Source organism: Calypte anna, chromosome 1 (genome assembly GCF_003957555.1).
Source record: "Calypte anna isolate BGI_N300 chromosome 1, bCalAnn1_v1.p, whole genome shotgun sequence".
Taxonomy (NCBI): domain Eukaryota; kingdom Metazoa; phylum Chordata; class Aves; order Apodiformes; family Trochilidae; genus Calypte; species Calypte anna.
Window position 1 is genome coordinate 63,419,317 of NC_044244.1, and position 25,340 is coordinate 63,444,656.

The 25,340-nt window shown below is 42.9% G+C and overlaps 1 protein-coding gene across 1 annotated transcript in view; it reads left to right on the top strand.

Moving 5' to 3' along the window:
• The window catches only part of CACNA1C (calcium voltage-gated channel subunit alpha1 C), a 476,353-nt gene that overhangs the window by 429,062 nt on the left and 21,951 nt on the right, over window positions 1–25,340 (top strand). The window contains exons 31-36 of the mRNA XM_030469435.1: window positions 12,002–12,034; window positions 15,053–15,181; window positions 18,841–18,906; window positions 22,001–22,092; window positions 22,922–23,087; window positions 23,984–24,111. Of these exons, the coding sequence (XP_030325295.1) occupies window positions 12,002–12,034; window positions 15,053–15,181; window positions 18,841–18,906; window positions 22,001–22,092; window positions 22,922–23,087; window positions 23,984–24,111 (614 nt within the window). The remainder of the gene's footprint in view (window positions 1–12,001; window positions 12,035–15,052; window positions 15,182–18,840; window positions 18,907–22,000; window positions 22,093–22,921; window positions 23,088–23,983; window positions 24,112–25,340) is intronic.

Below are 25,340 nucleotides of genomic sequence, written 5' to 3' on the forward strand. Positions count from 1 at the left end.
AGGCTTAGATCAATTTGAATTTGATCGCCTCTTATTCTTAATCAACATCACCAGTTCATGTTTTTCACTATGTTGGTGACAAAGAAATATGGTGAGACTATCTGACCACAACCACGTTTGAACAGGCTTGTTTTGTTTTTATTTATGTATATTTTTGTCACAAAGATGGGGCCTCTTTTTTTTTCTATTTTGACTTTAAAATGTTGATATTTTGAGTGCATTTCCAGAATTCATAATATGATATGCCCATTCATAGAGCTGAATTGGCAACTGCACAACTTTTCTGTAAGGAAATCTATGAAATATGGGAAAACAGGAAAAAAATGAATTTTTTTGCAGAAAAGGGGATAGTTAATGAAAATTACTCCTTCCTCAGTTTACATGAGTATTTGAGTTGTTACTGATGACTAGCAGTATCAGCACTATAAGAAGCAAGCATGTAATTTCCATGGGCAAAATCACTTTGAAAAACTCTCCATACCATCCAGTTTTGAGGAAATACCTCACTATGGTGATTTCCACAAATCTACCTGTTATACTTAGCTTCTAACATTATTCCAGGTGCATAGGATTTTCAGAATGCAAGGGAGATTTAAGAGCAGCATAAAACCAAATTTGCCTTACTGGATAAAATATAGCCACACACATGCTAGTTAATCAAAAGAAACAGAAGGTAAAGAATCCAGGAGAAGAGAAAGTCAGATAGCCCTGTAGCTGTAAGATTTGGTGCACAGACCTCTCTGGAGTCCTGAGTGATAATGTTTAGAGCTGTCTTTAAAACGATGTCACACAGCATCTTGCTGACTGCACTGAGGAGTAGCTTGTGCCTTTAATTACTGCAGGCTTTCACATACCCAAAACCTTGGTAGGTTTTAAGACTTTTAGAGAAGGCTTCCTCATTTCTTATTTGACTGTAAATTATTGTTGCAATAACAACAATAGCTAATAGTAGAAACACAAAGTACTGCAAGCCTTGTTCTGTGTTGATTCAATAGTAAAAGCGTGATGTGTACATTTCAGTACAAAAAGTTCTTTTAAAAGTCTACATCCAGATTTTCTGGCCAGTATTTAATTTTTCTTGTAATTTCTATATTATATCACTTGAAAACAAAAAAGCAACACAAAACAAATCAAAAATACTCCACAACAATATTTTGGCATTAAAATTTGTGATATCATATGGTTATATTTCATTTTACTTTTAATTCCAATATATTTTTACACAAAGTTAGTTAAAACACTTAAAAGAAAAATTTATCAAAAATCTTAAGAAAAAACTACCTTAAGCTGGTTATATTTTCCACTGGCTTGCTAGCCAGGATAAGTCATTCCTTTTGCAGAGCAGAAATTTCTTTTAACTTTCACTGAACCCTAACAGATTGTATCTTTCTATGAACCCACAGAAAAATCTGAGTCTGATTCCTTAGATCATTTTTTAATATATTAATGTTAAATAATTATAACTCCCCAAGCCCAAGTTAGATGGCCAAAAAGGTGCTTAGCTAAGTTCAAACTAAGTTCTGTCATCTAAAGCAATTCCTTGAAGAACTGAAAGACATTTTCAGGCTTTTAATTCGCCTTTTTCTAAGACCTACTTTTCTGAGAATGCCCAAGGAATTTTCCAGCATCTCTGTCCTCTACACGCAGACTGCAGTAAGAAAGGGTGCAGTCTCCTGTATTTCACTCATTTAGTTTTCCTGTAAAAGCTTCTATTCTTCATCCAAAGTATAAGGGCTTTTATCATCTGCCCTCCAAGACCTCATTGTGGGCACCATCTATTACTATTATGCATATTTAGACATCTGCTAACTGGTTTCAGATTGCACTGCCAGTTCCAATGAAAGCAATAAGGTGAAAGAAGAAGAAAAACACACAAAAGTATTTAACTTGTTTTCCTCTTTAACTGTCCCTTCTTCTCCATCTTCTTCTCCAAATTTTGCTGAAAACCTGGGTAGCAGAGATCATCTTTCCCTTTCCCAGGAGCACTTGGAGTAGCTTTGAGCAAGGCAGTAATTAGCTCCTTTCTCCCTACTGTAATCAGTAATTTTTTTCCTGTCTTCAGCCAATACCATCCGCTGAGAGGGGAGGCTGTTCTTCTTGGGGAAGGATGTTGTTCCAGGCGCTCAGCAGCAGTTCAGCATGGTGATGGGTACCATTTTGCAAACCCAAATGCAAAAACTAGCAAGTTCACATTAAATAAAGACCTGATTGTGGATTTTTTGCTGGTAAGCAAGGAGATATAGCCTCTAGCCAGATTTGCAATCAAAGGTAAACACATGTAAACTAGTTTTAACCTTCCTAATGTAGTCAACATTGCACCCTCATTAACTCCTACTGCCTTCTCTCTACTTCTATATATACCAGGCAGGAAACCATAGGGGATTTTTTATTTATCAGTAGAAAACTGTTTTTAAAATGGTTGTTCTCTTACCTTCCCTCACTAGTCTGTTCTTTGTTCAGATTATCTGCCATAACCTGACAACAAAATGACTTCTTCTTCATAAAACATCTTCCTAATCTTCAAAAACATCTGCTCATCTGCTAAATGGGACCCATTCCCAACTACATCCAGAACATCTGGGTTGCTGCTTATGGTCAGCTGATCGATGGCCAAAAATCTGGGTCTGGCTCTAATGGCCAGTAAAATTTACAGTGTTACAGAGTAATAGGACATCCCAGCTGATCACATCCCAGTCATTCTCTCAAAGTTCAACTCTGTGATTCCAGTCAGCAGAGCCCTTTGCTAAGCCTTGTCTGAGTGACTGGAAGAAAAATCTGCTCTGTCCAAAGCCAGATCAGGTGAAATCTTTTCCTAAGCTGAACAGACATGAAGACAAAGCTGCCTCAGTAGTAAAGGAACACTTCTTATGAGAAAGGCACTAAAATAAACTGATACTTAGAGCTAGGGATTTTGAATCTCAACTGTTTGTCCAGACTCAAACATAGTAAGTCACCTATGGTTAGCATTGCAAATCATCCAGTCCATCCCTACTATTTTTTTAACCAAAGAATTCATCAAATCAATACTAAGTTTTGGAAAGAGATGTAGAACAAACATGGCTTGTAGTTTTTATTGTATCCCATATTAATATACAGAAATCCAATATGCCTCTGTAGACTATTCTCTCCTAGGAAACATTCTGCACAAACATTAAATAACTTTCTATTTAAAATACAATGAAAAGACAAATCCTGGGGATTAAATTCTAACAGCTACAAATCTTAAATGAAAATAGTCCATAACAAACTCTATTTATGGGCTGCTGGTATCTCTGGCTATCCCTCTCTCAAGCAAATTCATTACCAAAACAAAGATTGCTAGTTCACCTTTGTCTACTATCTCTTGCAATCCAAAGTCCTGTTGCATTTGTATGCAGGTGGATTGGGCTTTCTCCTGTTTTCAATGGAACATGCAGTTTTCTTTCAGCACCTTAATCAAAGCATAAGATGGCTCACTCTTCATCACCCTACCCCAGTTCCTTTGGGCTTGCCAAAGGAAGGATCCTGGCAGCACTGCATGAAGAGTCTTTGAGCTGGTATATTGCCTGCCTTCCTCTTTGGAAAAACCTGCTCATAATCTAGTTTCCATCTGGCTCCACTTGTGCCAAGAAGAGTTACCATACTGAGGAGTTGGTATTTTGCTGCAGACCACAGTTCTGCTCTTGATCTCCACGCCACCAGTGCAATTCCACATCTATTATGCAGAAGTTGCAAAGATGCTACTGAAGCTTCCTTCCTGATTCGTGTGCATCTGGAACCACATCACAGTAAATCCTTCATACTGAGCAACTCTCTTCACAGGTGGAGCCCTACAAAGTCCAAAGATCTCCAGCCTCCTTTCTTCCCCAGGCAGATGAGGCTGCCCAGAGACACCCCAGTAACCCAAATACACAGAGGGCACCAAGTTTCAGTCTGTGGTTTCTTCTTCCTTATTCTTTTCCCACATAATACAATCTCATCGATTAATAAGTAATTAACAAATAGCTGTAGATGTGCTCAAATGCTCAATGCACTGAAGACTAACACAACCATGATAGAAGAAGGACGTGCTTCTGGCAGTTGGCTTAATTCCTCAAATCATCAGCCCCTAGGGAATACCAAACCAGTAGATGATAGTCACCCTCTCAGTATTAATGAAGCATTGCAAGGTGCTAGAGACAAGGAAAGTTCCTGCCTACTTATGGCTCAGGAAATTCATCTTGCAGAAGAACTCTGTTGCTCTTATGCTTTTCAAGACAGGCTGTGAGGTGACAAGTGAAAGGAAAAATATACAGTGTACACACCAGCATGTCTTTAAAGTAACCAAGACAGGTATGAATGCTTTGAACAGTCTCTTTCATTTCAAGATCAAAATCAGTGGCACAGTCTTAGAACTCAAGAACCTTAGCAGGACAAGCCATCTCTACTTGTGGCCCTCCAGAGCACCTGTGCTTTCTCAACACTGCTACAGATAAGAAATCAAGATGGTGGATTTATCTGGGTGTTTGGAATGGGGGATCCTGGATCTGAGAAAAACTGTCATTAAGAGTGAGTCAAAACTACATCCAAGATGTGCTCCTTTTCGAAAACCAGACCCACACATTTCTCTACCTCCATCCCTGCCTCCTAGGCAATGAAAAAAAAAAAAAAGAAAAAAAAGTAAAACAAAAAGAGAAGAGATGACCAATGTAAGAGAGAATATAAATCTTCCTAAAGAGGCAGAGGAAAAGAAGACTGCCCTTTGCAGAACAGTGATAATTACACTGCTGGGTGTTTAAAAGTCATATTAAGTTTACCATGGGAAAGACAGTGAGGCCCACTGGACCACGCAAGAACAGCAATGAGGAAACCATTGGCATTGATTGCAATAGAGCTGAGGGAAACTGGAGACCTGGGCACTCTTAATTTTCACACTGACTTGTGCTCCATCCTCCTTAGTGGTCTGATCTATTCCTGGGGCCATCCCCTGAGTCTGCTCTGGGTTGGAACAGCCTGGTTACCTCTCTTGGGTGCCCTTGCCCTGTGAATTAAGAACTGATAAGTGAAAAGGCGAGCTGAATGAAAAAGGCCACTCTGTCACATGTCTTCCAGCAGAGATGTTCAACAAAACCTCTCCTAAGATGATACTCAAACTGGAAAATCCTTAAAGTTATTCCACCTTTAAAACAAAAGTAAAAGGTCCAACACACAAGTAACCTTTCTATATTTCTTTTTATGGCTTGGTTCATCTTCAGACACCTCCTGTCCAGATATTCTAGGGCTTTTTTTGGTGACCTGTTCCATAAAGCACATAAAATAAAACACAGATAATCTGCACCTGCCTCTCCAAGTCAGGCCAGTAGTTGTACCTAAGATGAGCACTACACCTCTAATAGTGTTTGATATCTACTTGCTTCTCAGGAGCCCTCAGGCTTGATTACCATAAGATTTGAACTCATCATTAATCCAGAACTAATGAGAAGGATTATTAAAACATTCTGAAAATTAAGAATAATTTGCATAGATATATTTTACCAATTGTTCTGCTTTTCTGAAAGTCATGAGAAAAAATAGTTTTCAGCTCTGTAAAAAATTACTCTTTTTTCAACTGCCCAGTAATTGTCAATCTAGGGTAATCTGCATAACCAAATTAAAGCAATTGACTCTCCTTATATTTACCTTAAGCACTGGGAACTGTAAGATTACTGTCTGCCAATTTCATGGATATGCATATATATATATATATGAAATTAATTAATAAGCTACACAAATTGGTATGATTTGCATATTTGGAGCTAATTAGAAAAGCAAGCTCTACAATTTCAAAATCTTAGAATACATAGGAAATGAAGGGGAAAAATTATAGCTGTAGGACTCATTTGCTTTAAAAGTTACCTTGACCCTACTAACTGTATTTGAAATAGGCTTTTGTTGCATACAGATATGCTAATATTTCCTATGACATATGGGATCATGTGGAATCTATGTGAAGTATAGACATATATATATATTGCATTTGTGTGAGCTGGCACTCAGTGTCTATTTACCCACAAGAGTCAGTGCAGACACAAATGTAATGGCAAACCTCATTGCAGGTGTCACATTTTTCCTAATTTTCCTTATAAATTTGGGAATAATTTATAAAATAAATTATAATAAAAATAACTAATAAAAATTAAATTATCTAGTGCAAGAGATATCAGACTCTTCTGCAATGCTGTCTGATGCTTACCATGTTACGTTGCACTGGAGCAAGTCAGGGCTTTTTCCAGGGAAATCAGCAAAGTGTTCACGATTTGCCCATGTGAAGGCAATATCAAACACCTGGATTCCCTCTTTTCCTGTAAGATGGAGCCCTTAGGCATTAAAATAGGCATTAAAACCAAACCAAAGATCATTCCAACAGAAATAATTGAGGAAAACTAAAAATATTTGCTTAAGTAAGGCAAAAATAGTTTTGTCTGAGCTTGATCCTTTTTGCATTTACATAACATTTCTGATGCAAATGAAGGCTCAAATTGAAATGTGCAAGGACAAAATGTGGTATTTCAATCTTATGTTTCTGGAAAAAAATTTCAAAATTGACATGTTTCTACAAAATATTTAACTTTCAGCATCAGCATTCCTCTAACAGAAGATATTCTTGTAGGAAAACTAAATAATTCTGGCTACTTGTATTCAAAGCATTTCCAGACACTCTCAAAGGGGTGCACACTTACTGGAAGAATCCAGAGCTTGAGCAGCTTGTCTGGTGCTTTTTTTTTTTTTTTTTCCCCCTAATAATTTGATTTCACTGTAAGGTTGTAGGAATTGAGAATTATGCCATCTGCAATTCAGTATTATTTCCTGTCAGAGAAATGCCAGGTACATTTCTGCCTGGTCTTATAACCTCACAGACTTTGGTGGCAGGTGGATTATCCCTAGAGTTCTTGTTATTAAAACCACACACAGCAGCTGCAGACAGAGGACTCTGGAGGGAGTTGTGGTAACTCCCTGGTGTAATGGCTGGATATTACCTGCCAGCAGCCAGGTTGATTTGAAACCCTGACTTTTTCCAGCTCTCCTTTGTTACTCAGCCAGCTTCCTGAGGTCACTTCAGACTTTTGATGCTACAAACACACAAGTCTAATGTCTTCTCTTTTATCATTGATAAATTCTAAACATCCTTTTCTTCTATTCTCTAGTACATTCTTGTTGTTCGTAAAGTTCATGTCCTTGCGGATCCCATCTCAGTGTGACCCACATATGTGAAAGAAAAATCTCAAGAACAGTAGTGTTTTTGGCTTGACATTGCCTTGTGTCTTCTACATCCAGTCAAGATGAAGTGGCTGAGCAGCTGAAAAAGCCCATCAGTTCTTTTTCACTCCTTGTAGCAACAAAATCAAATCACTGTTGCTTGTCTGGTATCCCTTAACAGAACTGCTTTTAATTCTCTTCAAAATCTTCCCTGTGTTTGCATAGTGAGTTCTTTTTCCTAGAATAACTCTTTCCACCCTTAATATTGTTTCCAAGAAGGTCAGAGATGCAGTATGGCTAAAATAGGCAGGACCCTTGGAGTACCTCTAGATCCAAAGTTTGAGATAGAAAAGATTGATTATCCTAGAACTGCAAAGGAGCTACACAGCACTACAACATGCTCAGGCGAACAATTCAGAGCCTCAGAAGTATCCTTCCTGCAATGAGCAGAAAAAAAAGCAAGAAGTGAACAACTATCACCCCTTCACAGGAAAAAGCTAATGAACTACTGGACAAGTTTCCAACAGATATGGCATCTTCATGGGTAACTTTTCATTCACTAAATGTCAACAGCAATCAAGGAAACGTCTTACTAGACATCCATCACCAACACCCACAACTGCAAGTGGTCTCCTAAGAGCTTCATCCACAAGCCCTGTTGGCCTCCACTGAGAAATGTCATTACCGATTGTTTGCCACAAAAGGCAAAATAAGCATCTGATCATTTGTTTTCTTGAGAAATGTGAAGATACTCTGTCATATTACGGTGATGAAGTATCGAACACAGATTTCCTCTCACCTCTTCAAACCTAGGGATACCATACAAAATTAGAGGGCTGCCACTGTACCACTGCATTGACTGAGACAGCTCTGACTAATAAAGCAACAATAACACTGTGCATTCAGCTGCTTGAATGTTCCCCGGATCAAGCCAAATCAGAGCCCTCCACGACATAAAAGTTGGATGCTGTCTTGCAAAAAGAGACTCCTCTCTGTGAATGGAAGAAGAATTGTTAGAAAACTATGACCAGGGAAATTTTATTCTTCATACACCAGGAAAATATCAGTTTGGACTTCCAAGCAGATATTAGATCCTCTGAGGAACTGACCTCATCTTCAGTGCAACCTGTGTAGAAAAAAGATCCAAATCTTTACATGCCCAGAAGATATTCTAAGCCATGAATATTTCAGAGGTCTTTGATACTATCATGACAGTGAAACATCTTTAGTCTTTTCATATTTTTCCTTGTCTCTACAGCTCTGAAGTGGCAAGCCTCAGAATTTTAAAATGGATTACATTAACAGCATAAACATTGTATGATATTGACTGTTCCACATTTCCCTTCAAACACTGAAGCTGATTCTACTGGAGTACAAATTCTGTACTCTTCTATCTGTCAAAGCATTCATGCTATAATCTAGACTTGGAAACCAAGAAACACAACCTGTGTTGGCAAGATCAGACATTAAGTTTGATATATAGATCAGCTTGGAGGTTCCAGAGACTCTGATAGAGGTGGTATGTTCCTTGCAAATAGCTGCCGGTAAGCCTCATTCCCACTTGCCCAGGAAGAACAAGATTAGCAGGGACACAGTACCATCACTTTATTTGATGCTGTGGTCTCTGAGGTTTTAAGTACCTCTTCATTGAATAAACTTTCTTTCCCAGTGACTGACTAACTTGGGATCCTAAATTCACGATGAGCATAAGCTGTGCCTTCCACTTTTATGCCTCTAGAGGCTTTAAGGACACACACAGGTTAGAAGTGTCTCTAGCAATGTGTCTGTTTAAGATTTTGGTGCTCTAATACAGATTGAAAATAATTAAAATTAGATCTATGCAGGCAACAATATTCTGAGAAGGTTTTCAGACATGCTCCAGGAATACCTCAGTTTCTATCTTTCTGAATCTTTACTTTGGCTTCTAGAACCTGCTTTTCTGTTTCTTGACCTCTTCTGCTCCTTAGCATTTCTATTACCTTTTTAGATATGGTGACATCAAGAGAAGAGAAAAAAAAATAGTCTAAGCATTTTCATTGGACTCATCCTCACTGAGTGTCTTTATACAGATGCATCCTGCCTCTGGTATTTCTCTTCGCATTCTTAGATTGCAGGTTCCCTTCTACATCATTCTAAATATACCCCTAAATTTGTTTGTGGTTTATACTTCAGGTCCCTTTTCTCTGTGATGGAAATGGCTCATGGCTTGACTGATCTGGCAATTATCGTTGTTGCCTTTTTTCATTCAGTTATGCATGTGCTGTTGTGCCCCAATCGACAGCCAAAGGTGCCTTCTCTGAAGTGGGGTAACTTCTCCAAAAGTTCCCTGAAAGCCATTAGACAGATGAGGATTTACTTTTGTACATTGCTCTGAGATCTGTAGAAATTAAATCCTGCCCACTTCAGACAAGCATTAGACACTTCATTCCAAGTACCTATCACCATGCCTCCATCTCTGGGAACAACTGATGTGGCTACTACAATCTCAGCTGTCGAGTGCCTGTCCTTGTCCTAAAATTGGGATCTCTTGGGAGGCTGAAATTATCAGAAAATCTAGCACTAGCTTTCTCAGCCTTATAGTTAGGGATGGCCACATGTGGAAGTCCCGGCAACAGGTTCTCAGATATCTGTGGCACAGGTGGAAAATGGTAGGATTTAGGTCCTCTCTGAAACTTTCGTGCATATAAAAATATATTCAGCAGCCTGCAGCTGGGGGCTGATTTCCCCCTCATATCATTACACAAAAAATACTGTATGCACAAGTATATCAGGAACATCAGCCCATAGTGCTGTAGTTTGTACAAATACCACCTGCCAGAGTTAACAGAAACTTCTGTGCTGCTTTTGAGCCTTTGCTGTAGGCAGTGATATAATTTGCTACATATTTGACTCCATCTTAAAACACAGGCCAGTTAACTCAGGGAATAACAGAAGAGAAAAGCTCTACTTCTGTTTCTTATCATTGCCAAAGATAATCACAACCTTTGGTTTCTAATTTTTCAATGTGATGCCAGCTCCTCCAAGTTGAGTGTCCCATATCCACAGTGCCCTATATAGTCATATCCTTTTGTACAGATTTTTTTACTCTGCTACATTACTATTACTTGCACTTCCCAATGAAACACACTATCAAAATGGTAATTAGGGCATAATATTCCACAGTAATTTACAAGGTTTCTTCATCCAGTCAATCACAGGTGCACCAACATGATCAGCCAGGGAAGATGGAGAATCCTGGAAAGATGCCGAAAATTTTTGGGCTTCCTTCAGTTAGTTTGAAGGGGCTTTGTACCTTCTACCAGAAATGCATCCTCTAGCAGAATAAGGGTCCATCTAATGTTAGAAAATATGATTTGCAAAGCTAGAAGGAGGAAAGAGGGAGGGGGGGGATGGATAGAGAACTCTGCTGGAAAGGAGATATTTGCCCATCAACACAAAATCAAAATCTAACCTGATCTGTGAAAAACGTCTCTAATGGGGACTACTCCTTTATTTGATATTCAAGACACCATTTGCCCGTATGTGATCTGAAAAAAAAAGAAACAGAAGAGCAAACCTGTGAAAGAGTAGGGAAAAAGCAATGCAATCTGATTCTACCAAACCAATGAGTTAACCCCAAAGACTCTATTTTATGATTAGATGTACCTTGGGTTTTTAACTGTTATCATTTGCCTTTATCACTGTTCATACAAACTGCAGTTTTTATTCAGGTAATACACCAGTATTTTGTTTACTGCAGTGTCCCTCAAGACCAGGAGCATGCTGCAGGAGTCCTCTGTAGCACTAGAGGTGAATTCTGCCATTGGCAGGAGAAGAAATACATAAATTCCAGCTTTGCTAATGTAGTCACAGAAGCAATGACAGACAGGCTTGGCATATGGGACATATAGTAGAGGTTAGGCCTGAAGGATTATGTTACTATTGAACTGAAGAATTCCCAGTAAAGCAGGGTTTATTCAATTTTCAATTCTGCTTCTTACACCTACGGGTATTTGCAGCCTTGGGTAGTTTTTAGAACTGTTCTCAGTATTGGAAATAGCCACAGGAGTTAATCAAGGGATGTCAGGCGGAGTATTTGCAGCAACCAGACTCTTCCAGACATGACCAGGACTTGGCTCAGCTCAGCTTGGCCCCCAAGGGCACATCCATTGGGTCCCTGGAGTTCTGCTGTGAGGTGGGTGAAGGTACAGCAAGCTGACCAGCTTTACCAACCCACCTTCCAGAGATGGCGGTAGGTGTTGTAGGATTGCCAAGAGCTGATCAGAGGGCCCAACCTGTTGTTTTAGTAACAATGTTATCACCTAGAACTATGTGTGAGGGAATTTGGATGTATAAATAGGAAATGTTCCTTTAGCACTGGGATATTATGGGTTTAAAAAACAAACTGATGCACTAGAAGCTGGCTGGTCCCTGTGCAGACATGGCCTGGATCGGAGCTGGGGAGCTACATCAGCCCCTCGAATTGAATTTGTTTGTAGTGACACAAGAAACATTTTAACAATATTTGTACCTCCACCCTCTGGATGGCACAGTGTCTAGCACCCAAGGAGATAATGGGCGCAATTCACATGTGGTGGTAGTGGGTACAGCTTACACCAAATTCAACGGGGGTTGTACCTACTTCTGCCATGACCAGCTTTGATCCTGGGCATCCTAGGGAATAAGCCCAGCCTCTTGTGCATTTCTTTCAAACTCCCTTTTGCCCTCTTCTGCCATTTTGTTGCTCCTGTGTTAGCCAAGACCTGGTTTGCTAGGGCTCTTGTTTGGAGACTTATTACAGCTTATTTCTGTCTGCCTTTCTTTAAAGCCAGCTGAACATACCCAATGTTCTTCCTCTATGGTAAGATTGAAAATACAGACCACCCTCCCAGCTTCTGTGACACTCTTTCTAACACACTCCTTTTTTCTCTTACCTGTGATCACGAGTTCTCTCTCCAAGCCCAGCCTAGTTATTTGTGCATGAAGCTGCCATGTCATGTATTGGTGTGAGTCTGGTGTTCACATGAGCTGTGAATATGCTGCACATGTGTATTTCTTGTGCATCCTGAGCTTTCCTTTGGTCAAGTTAACTGTTGTTCTGCCTTCTAATGAATCACCAAGAGAGAACGAGACCTAGTAAGATTTCTTGTTAGCAAACAACTGCATCACTATCAACATGACACTTGAATGAGTTTTCAATGTGACTTCATGTCACTCCAGACCAGAAAATATTAAGACTCTGAAGTTCCTCTTCAATGAGGTGATTCACTGTAGCATTTGAGCTCATAGTTTGCAGGAAAAAAAAAAAAAAAAAAAAAAAGTCATGCAATGGTGCACACAAACTCTGCTACCTTGCTGTACAAGACAGTTCCCACACCACCCCAACAGAGTTGCAGTAACTCCAGTCTCTTGATCCAGCCACTTTGCAGAACCTCCCTCCTCTGGCAAGGATATGCCTTCAAAAAGCTGGATGAAAGCCAGGAGAAAGCAGTCATGGCTACTCAAGCACCAGCTAATCTGTAGCCACCTAGTCTTAAAATGACCATAATCTCCTGAGGCATCACTGAGTGTTTTCAGCTAAGTGCTTTGCTGCCAGTAAATTGCAGATTTGCGTCAGGGAGCAATCTGTTCTGTTTTATCCACTGCTTAGACTTTGCCTGCTCCAGGACACTAGGAGGACAGGGATAATTTTCTGCCAAAGCAGCTGCCTCCTCTAAGGAACAAAAGACAACGGAATGCTAAAACCTTTGTTCAGACCCAAGTCCCAACTTGATGCCATGCAAATGGCCAAACCAACAAAAGCAGCAGCAGGCAGAATAGGAAAACACTTCTATTTTTTTGTTTTGGTCACAACCACAACAGTACTGTTGTCCACGCAACTTTAGACATCAACCCTCTTTCAAATGGTATTGCAATTTAGCTTCTTAGACAAAGAGAAAGGGAGGCCATAGGACTTGTGTAGGACTGGAAGAGGTATTTAGCCCTCTGGGATTATAGTGTTGAGAGCACTGGATGCCACAATGTTTGATTACTTGGAGACTGCTTTTCCTCCTTGACCTCAGAGCAATGCCCTCCAATTCACTGAAGCCTACAGCATGTTGTTCAGATCACAAAATGAGAATTATATGAGGTCTAGGGAGCACTCAAGCTTTTCCTTGACACAGCCTGCTCCTCTAATCATTTTCACCTGGGTACTGCACCAGCAGCGAGCATCAGCCTTTGCTGCAAACTGAAGGAAGCCACACAAAATAATCCTCTGCTGACTCACCACAGACAGACAAACTTCACTGGGGTGCAACCCTGAACTACTGCACAGGGCCCTCAGCGTTCCAGGCGGGGAAGTTCACGCACACACCAACAAGCAGATGTGGCCCCTGTCTACCCCGTGGCTACACAATAGGAGCCGGGGAATGGGGCCAGACAGAGCCAGCAAAGCTGAGCGCCCATCTGCTTGCCTTGGCTTGGAAACAGGAGCACACACAGAGCACAGGTACACATCCCTATCTGGACATTCAATCCCAGAAATGTACATCCAGGCGGTTCCTGTGCCTTGGGTTTTATCAGGAGCAGACAGTCAAGCAGCTGCTGTTTTTGCTGCCCAGTGACAGGAAATCCAAAGGGTCTGTTCTCTCTTGGTTTACACAGTGGTGAGTAGTTAACAGCGGGGGTGATCTGCACTGTTTCTTCCTCCTAAATGTTCCTCTTTCAGAGGCGACTCAAACTGTGGTCTTTGTAGCCTGGGAGGGGGCAGAGAGGGGGTTTCTGTGCACTTCTTTGCTCCATAGTAGGTCAAGTGGCAGGGCGACAGTGTTATCTCCCTCCATGACAGGAGGTCATGTTCCCACAGTGCTGCTAGTGAAAGCCACCAGCTCCGCAGGCTTCACACAGTATTTTAAGAGGTTAATTAACTGGGGAACATGGCATTTTCTATGCTTTGCCTTCCCTGGAGCCAGGCAGTAGGTCCTCTGCTGAGGCCCAGGTGAACCTGCCACTGTGGCAGTGCTCAGATGGATTCACACGTGTGATGGCTGGGGAGCATCAGAGCTGGTTACAGACCCAGTGGAAAATGCTGAGAGACAAAGCAGATGCTGTGAGAGAAAAGAAAAAAAAAACAAAAACAGAGGCCAGAGGAAAGCCTATTTTAAAATGCTGCACGCTTGAACAGTAGCAGTGAAGCCAAAATAAAATGTTTTTAAAAAAACAAAAGTCAGTGTGCAGACTGTGGGAAATACAAAGGGGTCATGAGAAACACGAGAGGCCCCAAGGCAGAGCAGCGGGGGCAGCGAGCAGCCACGGGCCCGCCCCCAGGAGCACGGCCCGAGCAGCGCAGGGACCGCAGGGCTGCCCCCGGGGACAGTGACGCCGGTAGCCTGGGCTTGGGGCAGTGCACACTGTCACCCCGGGGGGTTTCACACCCCGCAGCAGACCTGGGACCTGCTAATGTTTCCCAGCAGAGCAAGAAACCCATGGCTGATGTCCGGCACCAGTTTCACCAGAGCCTGAGGTGCTCACTGGGGTAAAGCATCTGAGACAGGTCAACAGAGAAAGTGTCTATGTCAAAGGAGAATTGCATCTTTCCAGTGTAAGGAGGAGATGTAATGGAGGGATTTATAGCATTACATATCCCTAATCCCATCAGTCCAGGAAACCCAAAGGGACAGGCTGATGGCCCCCGTAGAGTAGCCTCACGAGCATGTGAGAGAGTGCAGGTTTGACCTGCCCCAGTCCTTTTCTGGGGTGCCAAGGCAATGCAAGTCCAGAGAGCAGTACCAGGACAAGGAACAGTGCAGTGAGCTCTTGACATAGCTTCCTCTGTGGCCCAGGGTCTCTGTTCTTCCCATGCTGTTGTAACTTCTGCCTCTGTGCCAATGGCTTCCAGAATGCAGAGGAAAACTCTCGCATCTCAATCACCTTCTTCCGACTCTTCCGTGTGATGCGTCTTGTGAAGCTCCTGAGCCGAGGGGAGGGCATCCGGACACTGCTTTGGACCTTCATCAAGTCCTTCCAGGTACTCCTTTATTTATCTCTAAGACCTTTATTTCCCCTTGGTGGTCTCTTGGGGAGGGTTTGTACCCAAGTGCCTGAGCCCAAAGGCAGCTGGTCAGAGCTATGTGCACTAGGGACACGGGCCACAAATGACAATCAAGTAAATGGGGCTTTGTAGGGGATGACTGCCTGGGTATAAGTTTCATCTTTAAAGCTTGAGTAATTGCTTGAGACCTTCCTGAACATCTTTAATAGTTCAGTTCAACTCAATTACTGCCTGTCTGTAGCACTTCAATCTCCTCTTTTTCTTTTTTCTTTTTTTTTTTCCCTATTTTAGCGGTATTTTGTATCTGCTGCTTTATTCAAATATGAGGTTATGGGCAAGGCCTGGTCCTCAATTAAGTTTCCCTTAAGCCTTGTTTTCAGGATTTTTCAGTGAGTATTAGAGGTGTATGGCCCAAAGGCTTTTATCCAGGAAGAATTTCACCTTTTTGGCCCCACACCTTTGACTCTGATAATGATGCCAAGACATTAAATTGCTCCTGCTTTTAGCCTGGATGGAGGTTACATTTCAGTCGTAGGTAAATGAGTAGATGGGGGAAGGCAAAGGAAACCAGACTGGGTAAGAAACATCATCTCTTGAAGAAAACAACAAGAGACAGTTAATTGCTAGAAAACCTGCTGCCAAACCAGCCCCTAACCTAGCCATTTATAGAAAAATGCTAGTTAGAGATGAAGAATAGCATTGTCTTGCATTTAACAACTAACTAGCTGACTTGGGTTTACTGGGCCAGTACAACATGGGTGTCAGCTGGGGCAGATCCAGAGAAAGTGTTAGGGAAAGACAGCACAGGGATAAAAATATTGCTCTAAACATGACTGAAGATGCAGGATACACTACTGGATGAAAGCATGAAAGGAACTTGTCCAGCACACAAGTCTTGAAAGACTAGCCATATATCCCTCAAACTGAGGCTTCAGTAGCATTTGTATTGACCCAAATGGGAAAGGATCTGATCCATATTTAAAACTTACACCTCCTAGCTACAGCACAAACTGGGACTGAAGCCTGCAGAGCTGTGGATTGTTTCCAGACAACTTCTGTCTCTGCCCACAGAAGTAACATGTACACCAGAGGTCAATTTGGACCTTTTCCAGGGCACATCTCAGGTGATCTCAGTAGCCAGACCACCAGGCTCTTGCAAAGACCCATTATTTTGCACACTCCTGGACTGCCAGAGCATCTAATATTGCACAGCAGTTTTCTGACACATGCCTCAAACAGCTTTTTTCCATTGCTTACATGGTTGCTAACTTCCAGGTTGTTATTTGAGCAGTTCCAGTGGGAACCCTTTTGTCTGAATACATAGGAATGAGATTCCCATGGCACAGCTCAGTCACCCCTGATGCATGGGACAGAGTCACACTTTCCAGTTCGCGCTTCTCCTCCCCTTGCCCCTGTGCCCCTCCAGCCTCTTTAGCAATAGCTCGCTCTTATCCTGAGCTCAGCTTGCCACAGCTCTTGGCTGGAGAGGATGAGATGGATGGGAAAGGGAGTGCCTTGTACTTTCCTCCAGTGACCTTCAGATCTCTCTGATTGGAGAGTCACTTTTAGGCAGGGTTCTAGGGTGATGGGAGAAAGTACCAAGGGAGGTAACTTACACAGCAAGGGAAAAAAAATAATACATAAAAAAACCTCTGCAAGCGTCTTCTTCTTTGAAAGCCTTTAGTCATTTATAACGTGGTATTCTCTGCTCCAAGCTCCTCCTCTTGCAACTACTGAGAGGCTCTTTTGGTAGCTAAGAATAGTCCCTGTGCTGAGCTCTTGACTCAGCCACTCCCACTGTCAAAACCTGGGATCCCTGTAGACTTTGGCACAGGCTCTTCTCCCTGTCCCCACAGGCTTCCAGGAAACATCCCTGCTCACACGGGGCAGCCTAATGAGCAACAAACTTGTGCTGGAATTCAGAGCCCATCATAAGAACCATGTGCCCTGTGCATGGTGGGCAGACCTCACATGCAACTTGGGGCACCTGTCAGAGGAGTGTGTGGTGGGAAAATGCTCAGAGGGGTTTCCATCTGCAGGGATAGCAAGAGAGCCCAGGCTGGTGAGTGGGAGGAGTAGGAAGTGAGAGGGGTGCTGAGGGCAAGGCAAGGCCATGGGAATCACAAGGACAAAGTGGTAACACCAAGGAAGGGTAGAGACAGAAGAGGACAGAAGCAGAAGAGTGGATATGGGAGGTGGGGAGTTGAAGGAGCTGCCAGGAATAAGGGGCAGGGATGCGTAGGAAAGGTGCATGAGAACCAGGATGAGCATAGGCAAAGGAACTTGGAAAGAAAGTGGAGGGCCAGACAGCTAGGAGGGAAAACACTTTTTCCCATCCCCATTTGAAAGACAGAAGAACTGGTGGGGTTATACACCCCAGATCTGTCTGGCCACTATCCCGGGAGCTGTTCTTAAGGCATGTGTGTATCAAGTCCCAGCTAGATCATCACAAAATGTTTGGAGCCCAGTGCAGCTCCACTGACATTGTGGGGTACATGTTGATTTGTCTGATCCCATAAAACACAAAGGAATCTGTCCCCAAATCTCAAGATGATGATTACAGATATTGTTTAAAGGCTTGGGTTTTTGTTATTTTAATATTCTGATCTCTTTGAGATTACTTCTGCAGATCTTAGCCAAATCTCCATAGTGGTCAGTGATTTTTTTTCCTCAATTCCTCCTGTAGTATTAAGTGCTGCTGAATGTAGACATAAACTTAATATGTGTAAATAATCTTATATTTCAAAAAATAATAATGTTGCAGGCTTTTTATGCTCTGTGAAATGGGATGTTCAAAATCCAGATCAGGGACTGTATGCATTTTCAGGATGAATGCATCCACCCATTGGCTCTGCAGTAAGGTCTGGAAATCTCTGGCTTGAGCACTATATATTTCAAAAGCAACTGAGTAGAAAATTCCTCCTCAAAAGCCTGAGCCTGTGAGGTCCCAAGCTGTGGCCTTGATTCCTGCTGGAGGCAAATGAAACCCATAGCACTCGGCACTCAGCTGGCTGCGCAAGCCTCTTCCTTATGAGGCAGCCCTGCATATCAGGGCCCTGCATTTCCTCTTCAGCATCTGATCACAGACACTCAGTGTATTGCGGACACCATGACAGATACCAAACACTGATCAGGGAGCAAAGCTGGTGCTGCTCTAGGTACTCAGGATGGTAGCAGCCATTGTAGCAGAAGCCTTGAATTTGGATCCCAGCAGCTGTTGCAGTTTTTATTTCACCAGACTGGCTCCAGGAAAAAAAGCATTGCTACTAGTGCGAGAATAATACTGGTTATGAGTGTTTTTTCCTCCTGCTAAGCAGCTGTAGACACTTTTTTTTTGCCCTCGCTTTCCTCACTACGTCAAGGACAGGACTGCCTTGAAGGCAGCAAGAGATACACCATCACGAGTGGGAGCAGAGTCAGGGCCTGCCTGAGCTGGGTGCCAGCAGCCAGGTGGTGGAGAGGGCAAGCAAATGTGGGCCTGGAGAGGCACCTAGTGGCCACCGGGCCAAATTACAGACTCCACGTTTGGGGCTGGGCTCTTACCAGTTTTCCGAATCCAGGAGCATGAACCAGGCTCCAGTGTGCAGGACTCGTTGGACACAAAGTTTTCTCTTTTGTTTCTTTTTTATTCCTAGGCTCTCCCCTACGTGGCTCTTTTAATAGTGATGTTGTTCTTCATCTACGCCGTGATCGGGATGCAGGTAAATGATGCTGAAGAGGTCAACTTTGTCTTTTCCTGTTAAGAGTTTTAAGAACAGACTTGTAAAGTAACTAGATCAATGTATGGTCATAGGGGCTTACAAGATTATTTTCCCCCAGTAAGGTCAGGTGGCAGCTGCCTTTGGTTGGAAAACATTGTCTGCCTTTGTCACTTCCAAAAGCAGCACAACATGCAATATGCAAACACTGCCTTCCATACTCCCAAAGGAATACCCACCAGCAGTGGCAAAGGAGATTTTCTGCCTTACTTATCACTTGAAAATAGGCGTTTCAGTGGGCTTTTGGCCATGCTGCACTGAACAAAACCAGTTTTTCTCTTGCATCACTTTCACACTGGCATAACTTCCACTGATTCTTAAAGAGCAGCTTTTGATTTATGCCCATGAAGGCACATACAAGATCAGACCCAACATACCAATGCTTTGTGTTTATGCCTGTTCTTTGGGAAGATGCATCAATACAGTATCCTGTTCAGTTAGAAAATTAACTTGGAACCAGCTTGAGCATTCATTTATGTAAAGAACCGATGTTACATGCAGACCATTGAAGAAAGAGTGTGATATATGCACAGCCTGTGACAGTCCCAGCCTCATTTTCTGGGCTGCTCTTCAGACTAAACCTCTCTTTCCACTTCAGTGTTAATCAAAGATCTCGGACAAGTCAGCCATCTGAGACCAGAGACCAAAGTAAAGAAAGGCATGGTATAATTGCTTCCAGAGTTCTCCAAACATGACAGACTTCTTGGTTTCACAATGCTGACAGAAAATTCATCTGACCTCTGTGACCTTGTTTTAATTTGTTTCCTGTTATTATAATTACATCTTTTCACAGACTCCATCTACCCTGCTCCAGTTTGAAAAGTAAAGCCAATCTTTCCTTGAATTATCACAGGTTATCTCAATTGCCTCCAGCGATTACAGCTGCCATTTAGTCTGCTCGACTCATGCTGTAAACTTGCCAGTTTTACCTTTAATACTTAACTAGCTCAAATGGCCAAGATCTTCCAGGATTTCCTGTGCTATACAGAAAATCACTTCAGAATATTACAGCAGCGTTATGAAACTACACAAAGCATTAAAAATGGCTTCCAAGCAGCTATGAAGACAGGGTTTACAATGATTGCGGTACTGTCAAGTCTAGATATTTTATTCTGTGCATCTATACCCTTTTCTGTTGGTTAGTTCTAAGTCTGATATTCAAGCATTGGCTTACATTCAAGCCTCTGTTTAAATCATAACAGCAGTCTGAAGACCATACATCTGTCTTTCACATTGGACTAGATTACTAGATCACCTCCTGCTTTTCTGTCTTCAAGTGAGAAAGCCAACTTTTGTCATCTTCCTTCTTTGCTTAGAGCCCACAAACCTGTTATCATCACTTTTTGTCTGAATGGCATCTCAGACAATTTCTGTGCTGCCCTCTTGAACCTGCTGACATGTAGGGACAAGTGGGAAGGAAAATCCTTCCTCGCCTCATTAAATAGCTACCAGATCTGATGAAAATATAAGAATTTACCACATAAAGGAGATCTGCCACTTTGTTTTAGCTACTTCTCTGACTTGGAGCGTAACAGCATTCAAACCTCACTACCTAATATGCTGAAGTGGAAACACCCAAACTGATATTTATGGATGAAGCCACTTATATCATGACCCAGGAGGCATAGACTGAAGAGGCCACCTCCTCATAGGTGCCCAGGGCAAAGTACCTGCAGTAGCTGCCACCAGTGCCTCATGTCTAAAGGAAACTGCAAGATCAAAAGGAAAATCAGACTTCCAGCATGGGAAGCTCCCTTGCCTACGCTTGCCTGAAGTGAAAAATATGGGCTGCCTCAGCTCAAACTGCCTCTGAGCATTTAAACTCTCCTTCTGCTCCTCCTCAATGCAGCTGGGGCTGTCATTGCTAACCCCTGGCATGGAGGTGGCTGGGCCTGGGGGAGGGCCCCCACATCCATGAGGAACCCCTGCAGAAAGTCTCCCTCCCGCCTGGCATGGCCTCCCTGCCATTGTCCCTGCTCTTCTCTCCAGGTTGTTGTTTCTCTTGGGGTTTAATTATCAGTGACATTTGCTTGAAAAGAAACTCTGTGTTCTCCCAGAGCTGCTCTGTTCCTGATGCTCATTTTGGCTATGAGATTGCAGCTCTCAGTCCTTGAGATCTCTGTCACATTGCTATCGATAGGGAATAAATAGTTCTGGCTGACTATGCTAGCCAGAGACCTGTCTGCCAGGCAAGGTTTGTTAAACTCTCAGTCTTGGTACCCAGAAGTACCAAAGCTATAGAAGACTTTCTCAAAGGAGTCTGAAACTCTCCTGCAGTGGGGACTTCACATCCGAAGGCAAACCCAAAAAGGTTTGGTTGGTTTGGGCCAAACTCAAAAAGGTTTGCTGATGGTTGTAGGATTCATGCTGTGGCTGGATGAACTAGTGGCTGGATGAACAAGCAGCTACAGTTGCTTGGGCATAGAGGGAAGCTGTAAGCCATCCTTCTCTGGACAGACCTAGTAATCACCTTCAATGCGATGCATTCTGAGGCAGGCCCAAAACACCTGCTGGTGACAAGTGTGGGTACAGCATGTGGACAGTCTCCAGATCCAAGGCAACATACTTCACATTGTTGTGGGAAGTTCCAAGGCACTCCACAGTGTTGGAAGCTCAAGGCTTTGTAGCTGCTGGTCTTTTGCTATTATTTCTCCCTACTGAAGACAGATAAGCAATGATGGAAGGAGCCTTTTCTTCTGTGTTACTGTTTACTTCAGATGGACCCGCTCTCCACATGAATGCCTGTTAAAACAAGACCCCATTTCACATACTCAGTATATAAAATAAGGAAGAATGTCTTATTTTAACAGAAGATGCCTCTAAAAAATTAAAAAGCACTAAAAAATTAGTGTTTTTCTGGTGATAAAGTGACAAACAAGGGAAGTAACAGTAAAATGAAGACCCGAGGAAACAATTTTTTAAGAGAGAAGCAGATTCTGCCAAATATTCAAGTCAGAGTGAGGCCAATGGATACAGGTGACAAGAGGCTCTGGGAATTTTGCAGGGCTAAACTGAAAAGACTTCTGCTTTCTTCCAGGTGTTCGGTAAAATTGCGCTGAATGATACCACAGAAATCAACCGAAACAACAACTTCCAGACCTTCCCCCAGGCAGTGCTGCTGCTTTTCAGGTGGGTGTCTGACAGCTCTGGGTTGTATCAATCTGAGAGCATGATTTCCCTGCTCTTGGGCACAGCTTATCTCCTTCCACTGTGTCATGCTGACGAGGTGAGTAGAAACATGTTGTCCCTTAGCAGGGAAGACTGGAGTTATGTCAGATGAAACAACCAGCCCATTAAGCCTTGTGCCTTGATAGCTGACACTGGCCAACACTCAGTGCTGGAGAGGGAGAGAGGGATGTCCTCCCACTCAGAAGGAAAGTAGCCAGTTTTCAGGGCTCTCTAATGTTGATATGCATCACAAACTCCTTTTTTTCTTTTTTTTTTTTTTTTTTTTTAAATCAAGTCAGCATGATTTCCACCTTTTTTTAGCAGGGAAAGGGACATGAACTCCTACTCATGCTTTGACATGGTCATGTCCAGCTCAGCTTAGCACATCATCCTGCTCCAGCTGTGGCCATGTGTGTTGTGGATAGGGAGGGGTGATGAAGGGGTGGGCAGCTGGCACGAATTCAATACTCTCTCTTCATTTTCAAGGAGTCTTTTTTATGTGATCCATAGCCATGTCACACGTCTTGATGACTCCAGCTGGTTGGAACATGACAGCCCCATACCCAGACTATACAAAACCGTTCAAAAATAATATACTGATGATGGCAACAAAGCCAAAAAGAGGAGCAGGGTGGGCCAGTATATGTCAAAGCCTGACCATCTTGCTTTTAATTGACCTCAATGGCAAAATTCCCATTAATGTTCATGGGAGCAAGAACAGGTTGCTAATGTGCCAGTCCCTCTCACATCGAAGGTCAATGCTGTCTTCCCTTGACCTTGCCATGCTCAGGTGTGCCACTGGTGAGGCCTGGCAGGAAATTATGCTGGCATGTCTCCCAGACAAGAAGTGTGACCCAGAGTCAGAGCCGGCCAACTCCACCGAAGCCGATCACTCCTGTGGCAGCAGCTTCGCCGTCTTCTATTTCATCAGCTTCTACATGCTCTGTGCCTTCCTGGTGAGTCTGCCCCAGCAACCAAAACCTGCCCTCTGTCAGACTGAGCCCCTCACTCCCCAGACACCAGCCCTACACAGCAGAAGAATGATATCAAAGAGGGGAAATCTTCTCATGGGGTCTTTCCCAGCCATGCCCTTTCAGTGACACCTCAGTCATTGCCATTCCTGCCCGACTCCCTCCAGCCCAGGGGGATGCTCTGCTTCCACTCCCAGTCCTTTGTGCACAGCAAAGGAGTGTTCTTTCCCCCTCCTCCTCAATGAGAAAACCAAATTAGCGTGTTGTGGGCTGTGCTGAGGCTAGCAACGCCTCAGCCACACTTCCCACTTTCTCTCCTACCTTCCTTCTGGCTGCTGAGCAGGTTTTTCCTCCCCTGCCAGCAGCAATGACTGTGAGAATACACATATCCCACTTGCATCTGCTCGCTGTTGGCAATGTGGCGTTGCTCAGAGCGACAGCACATGCTCTGCAGCTGGCATCTGTGCAAAACTCCCAGTGAACAGCAGCAACGTTTTAAAAGTTGTGGTCTTGGGCCAGAAGAAATGAATTTTGTCTCAGCCCTACTGCCTATAGCGGATAAATCCCAGGTTATCTCACCACTATCCTGTTCTGCTGGGCAAAGGCACAGGTAAATTAAAAGCCCCTCGCAGCATGTTTAAGAATTCAGCAAACTTGTGCCTCACCCATTTAGTAGGGAAGAGAGAGAAATGTGACCAGCTGAGAACATCCTGTCTTTGGGATCTTCCTATTAAACTGAAGGGCTGGCAGGGGGAAACAGAAAACCCATACCAAATGACTTCCTAGTTTTATGAGTCAAAATCCAGGCCTTAAATGGAGAACCCAGAAAAGTCTGCTGTTACCTGCCTCATCCACCAAGTCATCTCTGTCCTTGTTTGCAGATCATCAATCTTTTTGTAGCTGTTATAATGGATAACTTTGATTACCTGACACGGGACTGGTCCATTTTAGGACCACACCACCTGGATGAGTTTAAAAGGATCTGGGCAGAGTATGACCCTGAAGCCAAGTAAGTAAACCAGCCTGGATATCAAAGCTCCTTGGAAGAACAGTCTTGGGGTTTTTTTGTTGTGTGGGGTTGTGTTTTTTTTGTTTTGTTTTGTGGGGTTTTTTTGTTTTGTTGTTGTGGTTGTTGTTCTCTTATTTTCTGTGCAGTGTCAAGTTCCTTCTGCAGGAACACTTTTTTTTCCTACAAAAATCTTAAATTAAATACATTCACAGGGTATTGATGGTGATCTATAAGCCAGCAAAGTACAGAACCACATAAAAATCTCAGTGTTACTGACAGGACAGTGCTTAACTTTCTGGGTGAGATTTAGACAGTTTAGGGACTGGCAACAGGAGTCTGAGAAAAGGAGGTTAGAGGGCTGGTTTATTGCTGCATGTGTTTGAGATATTGAGGTGTGACTGTTCTGTTTGTCTTTCTACTCACAGTAGAGTTGATGTGCTCTTATCTCCTTTTTGTCATACGCCATATAGGCCTATCACAACCTGTATCTTCACATGGCTGCGATGCATTGTCTGTGGAGGCTGTTCACATCAGCAGACCTGCAGGGATTAAAAGTTACACAAGAACAACTCACACAAAGGCTTAGCTGACATTCAGTATTATATGCTCTGTTTGACACATGCTTAGGCTTAAAGTGTATTTAGATCCCTGTGACTTTACTGTACAGTTGACAATTGTAATTGCAAAGCCCCGTTCATAACGCAAAATGCATGGAAAGGGATCTTGGCATAAACTAAAATCAGATCTCCTTGAGACATAGTGTCAGGATTATTTGGGGCTCAGGTTCTGCAGTGTGTGAGGCCGGGTCACATTATCAGAGTGACACGTACATTGAAACCCTTTTTCCCAACCATGGTGTCACGGTTTAACACTGACCCGGCAATTAAACCGAATAACAGACGCTCTCTATTAATCTGTCTCTCCTTGATAGAGAAAGGAGAGAGAATAAGGGAGAGAGACTTATGGGTTGGAAACTAAACTACACAACTTTAATGAAACAGTAATGATAAATAGGTAAAATTACTAAATATATACAAATATACAGGAAAATGGAAACCACATTCCTCCCTCCTTTCCCCCAATAACTCTCACGTCACCACCGAGGCTGTAGGGCAGCCCTGGGAAAGTCCAGGCTGGACTCCTGGAGTCGGCAGCAGTCGGGAACTGGAGGCAGGAACACACAGATATGGGCTGGCACGGATCAGGACCACAGGCAGATGAACAGAACA